Below are 13261 nucleotides of genomic sequence, written 5' to 3'. Positions count from 1 at the left end.
AAAGAGCTAACAGATTCCAAACCGTGTGTATGTAGCTGCTGCAGTATGACTCATTGGTGCAGGTGGTGAATGTCATTTGCCTAGTTTAGCCTCTCTGACACATTAAATGCATTGTTGCACTCAAATTCCTCACGCACGATCGCATCGCAGACACACTGCATTATTGCATCTCTCGTAACCGAAAGGTTTTGGCCTGAACGTATGAAGAAATCTAATCCTATAGATTCCTTACGGTTCTCTGCGGGCCATCTATTAGCCGATACTGACATCTATTTGGCGTGCTCCTGCGGCCGGCAGCATGCAACAAATCAAAACGTTAGCTCAACTGTACGCCGTTAATATGCCACGCAAGCCTGCTTATTTGCATAGCTAGTGGCTAGGGCACAAGAATTCCCTGTTAGGCTCTGAATAAACAGGAATGGCAGAGACGCGACGTTCCCCACATACTGATGAGTTCCTGCTGTCACCGTCTACCTTAATGGACAAACGGCTCAGCAATTTGACTGTAGTTGGCCACGGTATTGTTATCTGGGTAATGAGGCAGCAGACAATGTGTTAAGAAACATCACAATATGTACCGCTCTAAATGAAAGCACAGGGGACCCAGACCAGAACAGAAAGACGTGACGGACAATGAATAGAATGCATTTAGACCTCATCTGCCATGAGACCAAAGGCATTATGGGATTTAATTCAGACTCAAGAGTTTGACCATCTGTCTGATAAACACTGATGATTGTTTATACGTTCAGGGCTGCCTCTAAAATTGATAGAAAATTCTGCGATGCACTTCAACACAATCTCAAAAGAATTAGTTCCTATTTACTATACTAAGGTGCCAATTCGTATGAATTCGTACAATCAAATCCATACGATTTAGTAAAGCCTGCTTTCCCGCCAGTGACGGTTGGGTTTAGGGGTGGGGCATCAGTATTGCCTTTTCTGATAATCATCCATTTTTTAACCATTCACATAGCACGAAATCATATAAAGTAGCCACTTCGTAAAATAGTGACGGTTTGGTTTAGGGGAGGGGCTTCAGTATTGCAGTTTCCATGCAAATCGTATGAAATCATTCGAATTAGCCACTTCGTAAAATTGTTACGGTTAGGTTAAGGCAGTGTTTCTCAAACTTTTTCTGCCATTCCCCACTTTGGAGGTATGGTAGGGGTCCGAGCCCCACCTGTCCCCAATAGCCAAAAACAAGGCTTGCATTTAAATGTCGTTGTTTTGTTTTTGAGTGTATGGTCAATAATAAAGTAATTAATAGAGATAGGCACAAAAATTACTTAATGTCCACTCATTTGTCGCACGCCACTTGTCATGTCTCTATTCCCCACCAGTGGGGCCCCGCACTTTGAGAAACACTGGGTTAAGGGGTGGGGTTAAGAAAAGGGGTTTCAGTATTGCTTTTTCTGATAATCGTACATTTTGAACAATTCACACGGTATGAAATCATATAATGTAGTCACTTTGTAAAATAGTGAAGGTTAGGTTTAGGGGAGGGGCTTCAGTATTGCTTTTTCGATTCAAATCGTATGAAATCATTCGAATTAGCCACTTGGTAAAATAGTTACGAATTCCTCTAAGATCAGGTGTACTATTATGCCACAATATATTATTATACTGCATATGTACCTATGATACCGAAGCTGCACAAATCCACCTTTGTATGGTGTAAAAATGGTGTTTTTTATAGGTGTCCTGTACATTCTGCAAATTGCATATTCCTATGCATGTTTGGTTATATGTATGTTTTACAAAGCAAAGTTAATTGGATAGCTCACCCACAAATGAACCTTCTTTCATCATTTACTCACCTTAATATCATTTCAAACCCGAGAGTGAGTAAATGATGACAAAAACTTTCATTTCTGGGTGAACTATCCCTGCATCTCCTGAAACCTGATTTCCCAGGATAGAAATCGCATAACGACAACCCTGAACCCTGCACAGTGATAGTCTTAGACAGTCTCGTCTCTCGTGTAAAAAGAACAGTGTAATCCAATGTAAGTCAGTTAATCACACCCGCCATGTTGATCTGAGATTTACCCATAATTCCATGAAAGCAGACGAAACACAGAGGCACTGGATGGTTTTCTCTTCTCTAAACCTGAAAGGTGTGGTTAAGACAAGAGCGCTTTCCCTCTCATACACACACACTAAAGCTAGATCGATGTCCTGCACTCTGTTCAGAATTTGCTGAAACAGTTAGTAGTTCATATATTATAATTAATCAATGCAACGAGTGACGATCTGCGGATGGAGGGTACAGTCATGAAAGAGTTTGTTCTGTGTGTGTGAGAGAGCAAGAGAGAAAGCGAGGTGAACTAATCCACTGAGTGCCTACAATGTAATAAGTAAACCCGGCTTAATGGAGTCATTTAAGCAGGAGAGACTGCAGAGGTAATGCTAAGGTATCATTGAGAGCTCATTTCCAAGGGTTGGACTTAACACAAACATTACTGTTATGTTCGCCTCATTGTACAGGATTTGCCTCGTTTATCATTTATATGGCTATTCATTTGCATAGCTTCCCGGTTGGCCGTTGTTTACCGCTGGTTAAAAAATACATGCAAAATGTGACATCACCTCAACACGTCAATCACACTCAGTCAACACAAACAGTTAAAGGTTGAGGGTCTTTTTGGGATGTTGAAGTATTTGCACATATTACAGTTTAATGTGGCATGTTTGTTTTACTGCAGGATTTGAGGAGGTCTATACATTTTGTTACAGTAAAACGGTTTGGCAGATTGATTATCATTTGTATTCCTTTCATTTTCCTTCAAATATCGTTTGTTTACTCAAAAAAGCCGTTTTGTCATACAGCTGTTTTTTTCCGTGGAACACAGATGAAGATATTTTGAGGAATGTACCGTGGTTTTGCGTCCATGGAGTGGAATTCAACCGGCACCAATGTTGTGTGGTTGTCAACATTCTTCAAAATATCTTCGTTTGTGTTCTAAAGAAGATGAAAGTATGTCATACAGGTTTGAAATGACACGAGGGTGAATACATTATGCATTTTGGCTTAATAACTATGACAATTGGGGTTAAGACCCCTACCTATTTGAAAAAATGCATTATTTTAGCAATTACGCTTGGTTATCCCAGTCACACAAAAGTACAAACTTCACCATAAAAGCCAATGAATATCTGTTAGTACACAAACCCACTAGTACACAAGTACACAAATCTATACTGTATATGACCTCAAAGCTAGCCAATATGGAACAAAAGCAACTCAAAACCCACAATGGTCAACAGTTAGCTCTGACCCTAACCCATGGATCTGACTTTTCAGTTCTTCTTTCACTTTCTGTAAACTAGTCTTCTAAGTAGCTGCCATCTACATTCTGCTGATACCCCAAAGCCCTTTGCTCTAGTCAGGGAAGGAATTAATTTGGCATACAGCGAGCACCTCTTTACACCTCAAGTCCCTGACACAATGCATCTCATTATGACTTGAGAGTGGGTCCCACATTTCAGCTTTTTATTTTACTTCCTGTCAGGAGTCTCTTGTAAAACCCTTTCCACTGTCACGCCGGCAGCCTTTTCCCATCACTAATGTTCCCTCCCTGCACATGTGATCGTACGTGGGTCTCTCTTTGCTTTCTAATTAAGCACAATGAAAGCAGTCAACTCTGGTTGTTATGTGAAAATGCACAGGGATTTCAGCATTGTTTCATCAGGATTTCTTAGCGCATTAGTGTGTGCTCGTATGTATAAGACAGCAAGGTCAATTTATCAGAAGTCAAATAGAGATCTTTCAATGATTTTATCTCTTTCCTGAGTAAAGAGTCAAGGTGGCTAGGTTGGTACAGTCAGCCTGCTGTTGGGTATGGTTGCAAGAAAGCATTTTGGGGCCATTTAAAAGCAACTGACTATTATGGCATAAGTATTTTTTTCAAGACAAACGAAATGTAATTTTTTAATTGAATAGTCGATGTGACTATCTTCGTTCTTTCCTTTCTTCGATACACTTTTAAACATGCTGGTTATTGGATTGTTATGCTAGGTTGTTTAATAAAAATGAAAATTGTATAGGTTCAAAATATGTGGGAACATACTGCATGCAATATATTAAATAATACATTACCATATGGGTCAAAGACGTTAAGATAATACATTATATGGGTCAAAGACATCAAAATTAATTTACAAAAGTGATTTTATGTCCATTGAAACCACATTAAATGTAAGTAAAATGTATACGTTTTTGGAGAATAAAATGTCAAATTTGAAATAATGTTACATTGTAATTCAGTGTAACACAATATTTATGTACAAATTCAAACAACGTGCTTATTCTCACTTACATATTAAAATATATTAAAGAATAAGGGAGCATGGTTATTGTATATATTATTGAATATATTGACTGTTAATATTTAAGAAAATATATTTAGGTTGCATCAGGGATGTCTCTATTGTTATGCATGGTGCATTTTCTGCAAAGCTACTTTGCAATGACGCTGAATTGTGAAAAGCACCAAGGAAATACATTTGAATGGAAGTGAATATACAAGCATAAATTGAAGCTCTTACGGCTGTAAACTTTATGTTGTGTAGCTAATATCTTTTAACTGTCCCGGCCAACTGCATTTGCCTTATAGTCATACTGGCAAGTCAGTAGAAAAAGTGTGTTTGTGTCGTACTGTGTGTGTGGTCCTGATACACTGTGCTACCAAGTTAGTAATACCAGTAATCTGTGACCTTGTTTGGTCCCCATGAGGAAATCATGCGTGTTTGTGTAGGGTGGTGAAATGATGTACAGTACAGGCTACAGTACTAGACATATACCCTTACCCTGCCATATGCATCTGACGTCCCTTCCGAGGGAAAGAAAACATGAGGCAGGCAGATGCGGCGCGTTTCCTCGCTGCGACTCTACTGGAGTCACTGCGTGAAAAGGAAAGACATATTTGCTAGTGTCACTTATCATGGGAATAGCTGCAGCAACCCATGCGGGGGTTCATGTGTGTGTGCTGCAGGTATCCACAGTGTGAGTCACCACCGAGCACGGCACACACACCGGGAAGCAAGACAGATGCTGGGTTTGCACTCAATGTAAAATGCTATTACGTTTACCAGTGCGATGCCTCTTTGAAAGCAGGTGCCACAATGCAGTTTTTTAAATGCAGACGGAAGCAGAGCTTTTAGAGGAAATGCAAGTGGGCTCAGAATGATCAACACATTAACTTAAACTGAAATTATTGAAATGACTTAAAGGAATAACTAGCCGTACCAACCTATTCAGTCATTGTTTACTCATCCTTGTGTTGTTCTAAGTAATTTGTGTATTACATTCCAAATCATTTGATTCAGTGGGATGTTAACCCTTGCCAGTAGATGAGTCAATGAGTTCAAAAACCAACAAACCAGAACAGTGCAACTGAAACATTCAGGCTGGTTTGTAAAACTAAATAATTGACTCATTTAAGGCATGTGACTGAAATATTAGTCATGGACATGCTAATGTCAAGATTTTCAGTGAAATTCAAGTTTGATTGTATATTGCTTTATCACTTTTTATAACATTGACAGGTGAATAGATGTTTTGTGTTATTGGGTTTTATGTTTTTAAACACATTATAAGGCATTTTGTGTCAAATAAATAAAAGGGACAAGTTTGATCTATCCACCCATCTATTCATATCCATTCATCTATATTTCACTATAGATCTATATATCAATCTATATTTATCCATCCATATCCATCCATCCATCCATCCATCCATCCATCCATCCATCCATCGTTCTATCGTCTGTCGATCTATCATCTATCATTTATCTCTATCATTTATCTCTATCATCCATCCATCCATCCATATCCATCCATCCATCCATCGTTCTATCGTCTGTCTGTCTGTGTCTGTCGATCTATCATCAATCATTTATCTCTATCATCCATCCATCCATCCATCCATCGTTCTATCGTCTGTCTGTCTGTGTCTGTCGATCTATCATCTATCATTTATCTCTATCATTTATCTCTATCATCCATATCCATCCATCCATCCATCCATCGTTCTATCGTCTGTCTGTCTGTGTCTGTCGATCTATCATCTATCATTTATCTCTATCATCCATCCATCCATCCATATCCATCCATCCATCGTTGTGTCTGTGTCTGTCTATCTATCTATCATCTATCATGTATCTCTATCATCCATCCATCCATCCATATCCATCCATCGTTCTATCGTCTGTCTGTCTGTGTCTGTCGATCTATCATCTATCATAGATGATAGATCCACAGCTGACCCCCTATCTCTATCATCCATCCATCCATATCCATCCATCCATCGTTCTATCGTCTGTCTGTCTGTGTCTGTCGATCTATCATCTATCATTTATCTATATCATCCATCCATCCATATCCATCCATCCATCCATCCATCCATCCATCCATCCATCGTTCTATCGTCTGTCTGTGTCTGTCTATCTATCTATCATCTTTCATTTATCTCTATCATCCATCCATCCATATCCATCCATCCATCCATCGTTCTATCGTCTGTCTGTGTATGTCGATCTATCATCTATCATTTATCTCTATCATCCATCCATCCATATCCATCCATCCATCCATCCATCCATCGTTCTATCGTCTGTCTGTGTATGTCGATCTATCATCTATCATTTATCTCTATCATCCATCCATCCATATCCATCCATCCATCCATCCATCCATCGTTCTATCGTCTGTCTGTGTCTGTCTATCTATCTATCATCTTTCATTTATCTCTATCATCCATCCATCCATATCCATCCATCCATCCATCGTTCTATCGTCTGTCTGTGTATGTCGATCTATCATCTATCATTTATCTCTATCATCTATCCATCCATCCATCTATCCATCGTTCTATCTATCTATCTGTCTGTCTGTCTTCTATCATCTACCATCTACCATCTACCATCTATCATCTATCATCTATCATCTATCATCTATCATCTATCATCTATTATCTATCAATATCATCTACCCATCTATCAATCATCCATATTCATCTATCATCTACCCATCTATATATCTATCTATATTTATAGATCCATCCATATTCATCTATCCATCTATATCTATCTATATTCATTTATCCATCCATCCATCCCTCTATCCATCCATATCTACATACCCATCTATATTCCATCATCCGTACATACATACATACATACATACATACATACATACATACTAACATATCCACTTATCCATCCTTAGCAATGTCGCAATACAAATTTGTATGAATCATTTTCTGCTGGAGTTAAAATGTTGTAATCATTACTCTATTAAGTATGTGTGTCAAATTTAACATAGGATGCACATTATTGACAAAAGTTTAAAAAACAAATAGAAGAAAATTGTTGTTGTTGCTTCTCATGCAAAGCTTTATGGTTTGAGAAGATTTGATTTAGGATACAGGACGCTTTGGTGTAATTTGGGAGCTTGACACCCCTAGACTCAATCTACTTGAATTATTATAGTAGCCAACATTTTCATTGTTTCACTTTGTGTTGCCTGTAGGAGTTTGCTCTATAGGAATGAGAAAATAATGACTGACTTCTTATTTTTTGTTCACCTGTTCTTATTATTGACCGTTGTGGTGGTGGGTGTTTAAATGACTCGTAAGGTCTTGTTTAATACGTTATTAATTTCTCTCTTTCTTTCGATCCATCCACAGGTGCCTCACCAGATGAGCACGCTGACCTTCTACAGGTACGAGCAGCCCATAGTGGACTACTGCCAGGCCCACCAACCCCTGCGGCTAAACATGAGCTATGAGGGTCCACCGCAAAGCATGGAGGGGCTGGAGGAGCTTCCCCCTCGAGAGCGGAGCACCATCCAGACTGTAGCCCTTCCCGCCGTGCCCACCCTCAACACGGCACCCCCAGGGCCCTGCTCCCCACCCAGCCAGAGAGCTCCCGTTGAGGGGCCCAGCATCTCTTACCCCACCACAGAACGCTCGGTTTGCTATCCAACGACAGAACGTTCCACCAGCACTCTCACTTTTAGACGCTAACAACTACTCTCGGAAAGCAAGGCATGATGGGTAATTTAAGAGGCTGTGCCTGAGTGGTGATCCACATTCCACCGTCTAACCACAGCGATGCGACTCAAACTGTGCATACTGCTACGGCATCTTCTGTGCTAACTGTTTCTCACGAACATAGAGATGTGAAGATCATTCCCACAACGTTGCCGGAGGATCTGGTGTACGGGACACTTCTATTGTGGAGTGTAGTGTATCCTGGAAAATGGGATTCCATGTCTTTGTCCATTTTCTTTGTTCCCATGCAAAGGCCTGTGCCATTTTTTTTCTCCCCGTCCTGCTCAATGACAAATTGAAAACCTGTGTGACGCGCATGAGACGTTAAACGTGGTTTCGGTTGCATTCAGCCCCTTCTCTGTACCGACAGGACGCCTCCTCTGTGGAGCAGATAATGGTGAATCTCCCATGCGGAGTGAGGAATTAAAAGGAATGTGCAATAAACAAGGTTTTTGACGAGAGATAGAGAGAATGAAGAGAAGCATATTAATGTTCAGCTCTAAGGCCTCTCACTGTTATTTTCATTTAGTTGCCAGGGAGCGTCCATAAATGCATCACATTATTCGATTATGAAGACAGATCTGTCCAGACATGAGCATGGAAGATCTTCAGTATAAATAACGCATTGATTAAAATCTAAATGAAGATTCACGCAGCAAGGTCTTTCAGTGTGCACATGTACCAAAGATCAGGCTTCTTACGTTGTACATATAGCTTGTGTTTATTTTCAGAATATATTTCCAGACCTTTGCCGTTTATGACAGACCACATTTTGCCAGTTTTCTTTCCTGTTCAGTAAGTACTGAAAACCAGAATTGAAGAATTCAGAGAAACGTTGTGTTCCTAGGCTACCTGTTTTACTTATGGTGTATGTGTGTGTTTATTTGTGTGTGTGTGTGAAGGTAAAAAGTGATAAACCTTCTCTTTGTGTGCATGTTGGAGTCACCATACTCTCATGCCAGAAATGTATTCTACGCAAATAAGCGAACACATTGTTAACAAAATAGTGGCCAAATGTCTTTGTAATTAAATGTTTTGATATTCAGGAAGCTACTTTTAAATATGCTGACAGCTAAGGGTGTTGAGCTAACAAGATTATTTTAAAATTGTTGTTCCTGTGTGGTAGTAGTTGACCTGTGAAAGAAAATCTTTCTGCTATAGTGACCCTTATGGCTACGCTAAGATTGAAAGTGACATTTCAGAACGTTACAGTACGTGTTCATTTACTTGCGTAGAATACGTTTCAGAGTAAAAAACTTGTCCTAACCCAACTTCAAATGACTTCCCAATGATCTAAAGAAAATGATGTAACTGTAACAAGTCTTGAACCTTTAATGAGGGCCTTCCGAATCTTTCATTTAGGAGAATTTGCTTCTTTTTCTTAGTTGAGTTCATGTAGAGGTGGTCAGTAACCTCAGGTCATTCGATCGTAAAAAAAATTCTCCAGATGTCACTTAACAAAGAAGCTACACGGATGAAATTGCTACAATTGGATGAAATGGCAAGAATTTCAAATAGAAGAGACCAGGGGCAATTGTAACTATTAATTCATAAGTCGCCTTGTATAATTGTATTTTGGTATAAGATATACGTATATGTGCCAACAGTTAAACATTTACATTGTTTACATGTTCATTATACCTCTTCATTATTATTTGCATTACATTTATTATATTTACTTTAAATTTATTACAAAATGTTACACTACAAGACTGATTACAACAGAAGTTTGGGGGCAAAAAAATATTAAACTTACGATATTAATACTTATTCAGTTGTGTGTTAGAAATAAGGGTCGTTTAATGCAAATGTCTAAGTGGGACCAACATTATAATTAGTTGCAATAAATCTAAATCCTTTTTACCAGCTGGATATATTTTTAAATCATTCTGATATTATAACGATTAAGTCATACGATTTTCATTTCATATTTAGTGTTGCAGATGCCCCTGATGAAAATCATCATTATATTATAAAAAAATGAATATTATATTATAAAATCATAATTTCTTTAGTTTCTAAGTCTCTTCACTCCAGCTCTTTTTGTGATTGCAAAGTGACTCTTATTTGTCTTCACTCCCACCTACATCTACTCCAAGATCATCAACATTTTTCAACAAATATCCTTGAATGACTTGGACACAGAATCATTACATTACATAACTGTGGCGAGCAGGGCGGGATGAGAGCCGTAAGGGAACGGCACGAGCACCGATCTCGCATCTCTTACTGAGGACCGAGCGACAGTGTGCCGGGGAACCGGACCAGGAATTTTTTTCTCTGTTTTTTTCCCGTCGTCCCTCTTTCGCCTGTGTCGCTCCATTTCTCCTCGTCTGTCCTTACCCCCAGCCTGGCCCCCGGGGGGGACTAGAGCGCAGTCTCGGCAGTACCCCCTGGCCTGCGAGGGGCGGGATATGTGACGAGCGTGGCGGGATGAGAGCCATGAGGCCGGTGCCGCGAGTGCACCGGTCTCGCATCTCTCACGGAGGAGCTCCGGAAGCATAAGAGCGACAACAGGGAAGGGCGAGAGAGGACCAGGCCTGGACTTTATGTTCTGTTTTATTATGTTTGTGTTGCCGGCAGGCGACCGTGTGGGAGCTGTTGGCATTTTACTTTCGTTTTGTTGTTTGTTTATTTTATTAAAAGTTGTGTAACGTTCGCCGGTTCCCGCCTACTTCCTTCCTTTTATCGAACCGTGTTACAATAACATAAAATGCTTCACGGTTCCCAAATCACTCACCAGAGTTTAATGTCGTTACCAATCATTGTCTAATCTTTTAAAAATTGTGTTTCTTTGACTCTGAAAATGGATTTACGAATTCGTAACAAATATGGAATTATTGCCTGTAAACTGATTTTTTCACCCTGCGTGCCTGTGTGTGTGGACTGCACACAAAGAATGTGGACATGGAACCTCACCATCGGTCAATGTGGACATTGTTACGTTCATTCAAATCTCAACTTGTTCAGTGGAAGGCTCCAGAACAATGACTGGTGGTGACATCATCACCTGTGTTTCTCAGGAGCCGTGGTAACCACTCTGGCCACACCCCCAAGGTTGGAATGTTCAGCCTAGCTAGTAATGGGAACAGAATTAACCGGAATGCTCCACCGAGACGTGGAGAGGTAAGAAACTGATGTCATGGCGAGAGAAGCGACGCCGTCCAGACGATCGTATAGACATTTGGGAGTGTTTCTCGACAGCCGTCGACTCTTCTTCGTATGTTTATCTTGTAAATAGAGAGCATAAAGAAACATATTGTTATGCTTCTTTTGACACACGTTTTGTGAAACGGACAGATCCTCAGCTGTTTAAACGCGCACCTGATCAAAGATTACGCTTGTAGAGACTCGATATGACCCCTCATTTCCAAGATTGATATTTTTCTATCTGCTGTTTGTATTACGTTCCTCATCTCACAGCCATCGTGGATTTTCAGCTTCTTCGTATCCCTTCCTCGCAGATATTTGTCATGTATTCGTTTTGAAAATCGTAAGGAGGATATCCATACTCATTTTATTGTGATATTGGCTTTGATTCTGGTATGTGCTCTAATCTGATTCAGCACTGGCCTTCAATCTTTCTTCTTGGATTAAATTTTCTAGCAGCCCAGGCAAATAATATCAACTTGTTCAGTGAGACTGGCTTGTAGTTTGCTCCAAGGCTTCATGCATGATGTATCGGGTACATTGGCTTGATGTCGTTAGGCAAATGCTAATAGGGTTACCTGCCCACTGCATTTCAATTCTAAGTAAGTTGCGAGAACTTTACAAGCTCATAAAACGTTCCTCACAGCGAAGCATTAGCTCAGTGGCATTGTTTCGGAAAATCCATACGTAGACAATGTTGTTTAGGGGGAAAGATAAAAATACAATTGTTACAAAGATATAATATTTATTTGTATCAAATATAAATGATTATATTCATATCTGATTATATATTTGACTGCGCTATATATAGGATTATTTGTTTGATGGGGTATCAGTTTGTCCACTCGGCACACAGCCATCTATTCAGATATTCATCATTTGAAGATTTTTCAGTTCCAAACTAATTAACTAGAATTGCCTGCGATAGCATCCAATCACATCTGCTATTTGGATGAGTTACCTTGACTAGATCCCCTAAGCCATCATTCAAAGCAATGATTCACCTCCTCCACAAAATGTTCAATCTTGAACGCTTATGTAATTTCCTCTCTCCGTAATTCTGCAATATACCAGCAGTATGTGCATCTACACGTTTTCTTTTTTGGTCTCTTGATACAAACTCATCAGTTAACCAAGCAACTGTGAGCCGTTTTGTGTACGGAGCTTTCGGATGTAATTTTGCTAATGTAGTAACAATTTGCTGCTGCGGTCATTTACGTAAGACGCAACATTTGTTTTCCATCACGCCCATGCATCTTTGCTTGCGTTTCGCATTTTTGCAGTTTCCGTTATGAGCATTCGAAACGTTGGGTACCTTGATTTGTTTTTAATGTTTACAAAGCAAAAGATTCATTTTCCAAACAAACCGTCAGTAAACATGCTATTAACACTACGTAGAGCAAACAAGCCAAATGCTTATTTTTTTCATTTTCCATGCAGGATGTTCTTCATAAAACCGGCTGTGGGTGTTATTCACTAATATTCAAAGACGTATATTCAGTTCATTCACACGAAAGCTGAAAAAACGCTAGTGCTAAAAAAGACGAAACTCCAAAGAGTTGCACGTTCGTTTTTTGGTTGGTTTGTTTTTATTTCCCTTGTGTTTTGGGTGTCTGTTGGGAACACATTTTTCCCTCAAGGGTTGGTTATAAATGAAGAGAGCAGACTTTCTCACTTCTGTTTTAATTCTCAAAGTGTCTAATGTACATATCCAGAAGGACAGGAAAAAGACAAAACCACAACAGAAGGAAACCAAGCTAATCGGCCGTTTCATTCCCCTCTGCCGCACAGCCGTATACTACAAACATTGGGGCGAAAGCCTTGCGAGGAGCTCCACGCGGCACACATGCAAACACATACATCTGCTCATCTGTGCAGACACTGGAGAAGAAAAAAAAACGTTCCTTATCTCCAGGCTTGCACATGGCTTAGGTAGTGGCGTTGTCAGTCAGAGGGGGTTGGCCCATGGGGCTAACATCTGCTGCTTTTGTGGACTTGGCTTTGTCACCAAACTTATTCTCTGTCTGCTAAATCTGCCACATTCAGCCAGAGCT

The 13261-nt window shown here is 39.8% G+C and overlaps 1 protein-coding gene across 1 annotated transcript in view; it reads left to right on the top strand.

Moving 5' to 3' along the window:
- LOC306889220 (leucine-rich repeat transmembrane neuronal protein 4) overlaps window positions 1-8727 on the top strand; it is a gene marked incomplete at its 5' end in the record, with an annotated part of 87059 nt that extends 78332 nt beyond the window's left edge. Inside the window, one exon of the mRNA XM_079447958.1 lies at window positions 7692-8727. Within this exon, the coding sequence (XP_079304084.1) occupies window positions 7692-8030 (339 nt within the window). The 3' untranslated portion in view covers window positions 8031-8727. The remainder of the gene's footprint in view (window positions 1-7691) is intronic.
- Between the last annotated feature and the right edge of the window lie 4534 nt (window positions 8728-13261).

Source organism: Barbatula barbatula, assembly GCF_947034865.1.
Source record: "Barbatula barbatula genome assembly, chromosome: 24".
Lineage (NCBI taxonomy): Eukaryota > Metazoa > Chordata > Actinopteri > Cypriniformes > Nemacheilidae > Barbatula > Barbatula barbatula.
This window is presented reverse-complemented; position numbering and strand designations above follow the sequence as displayed.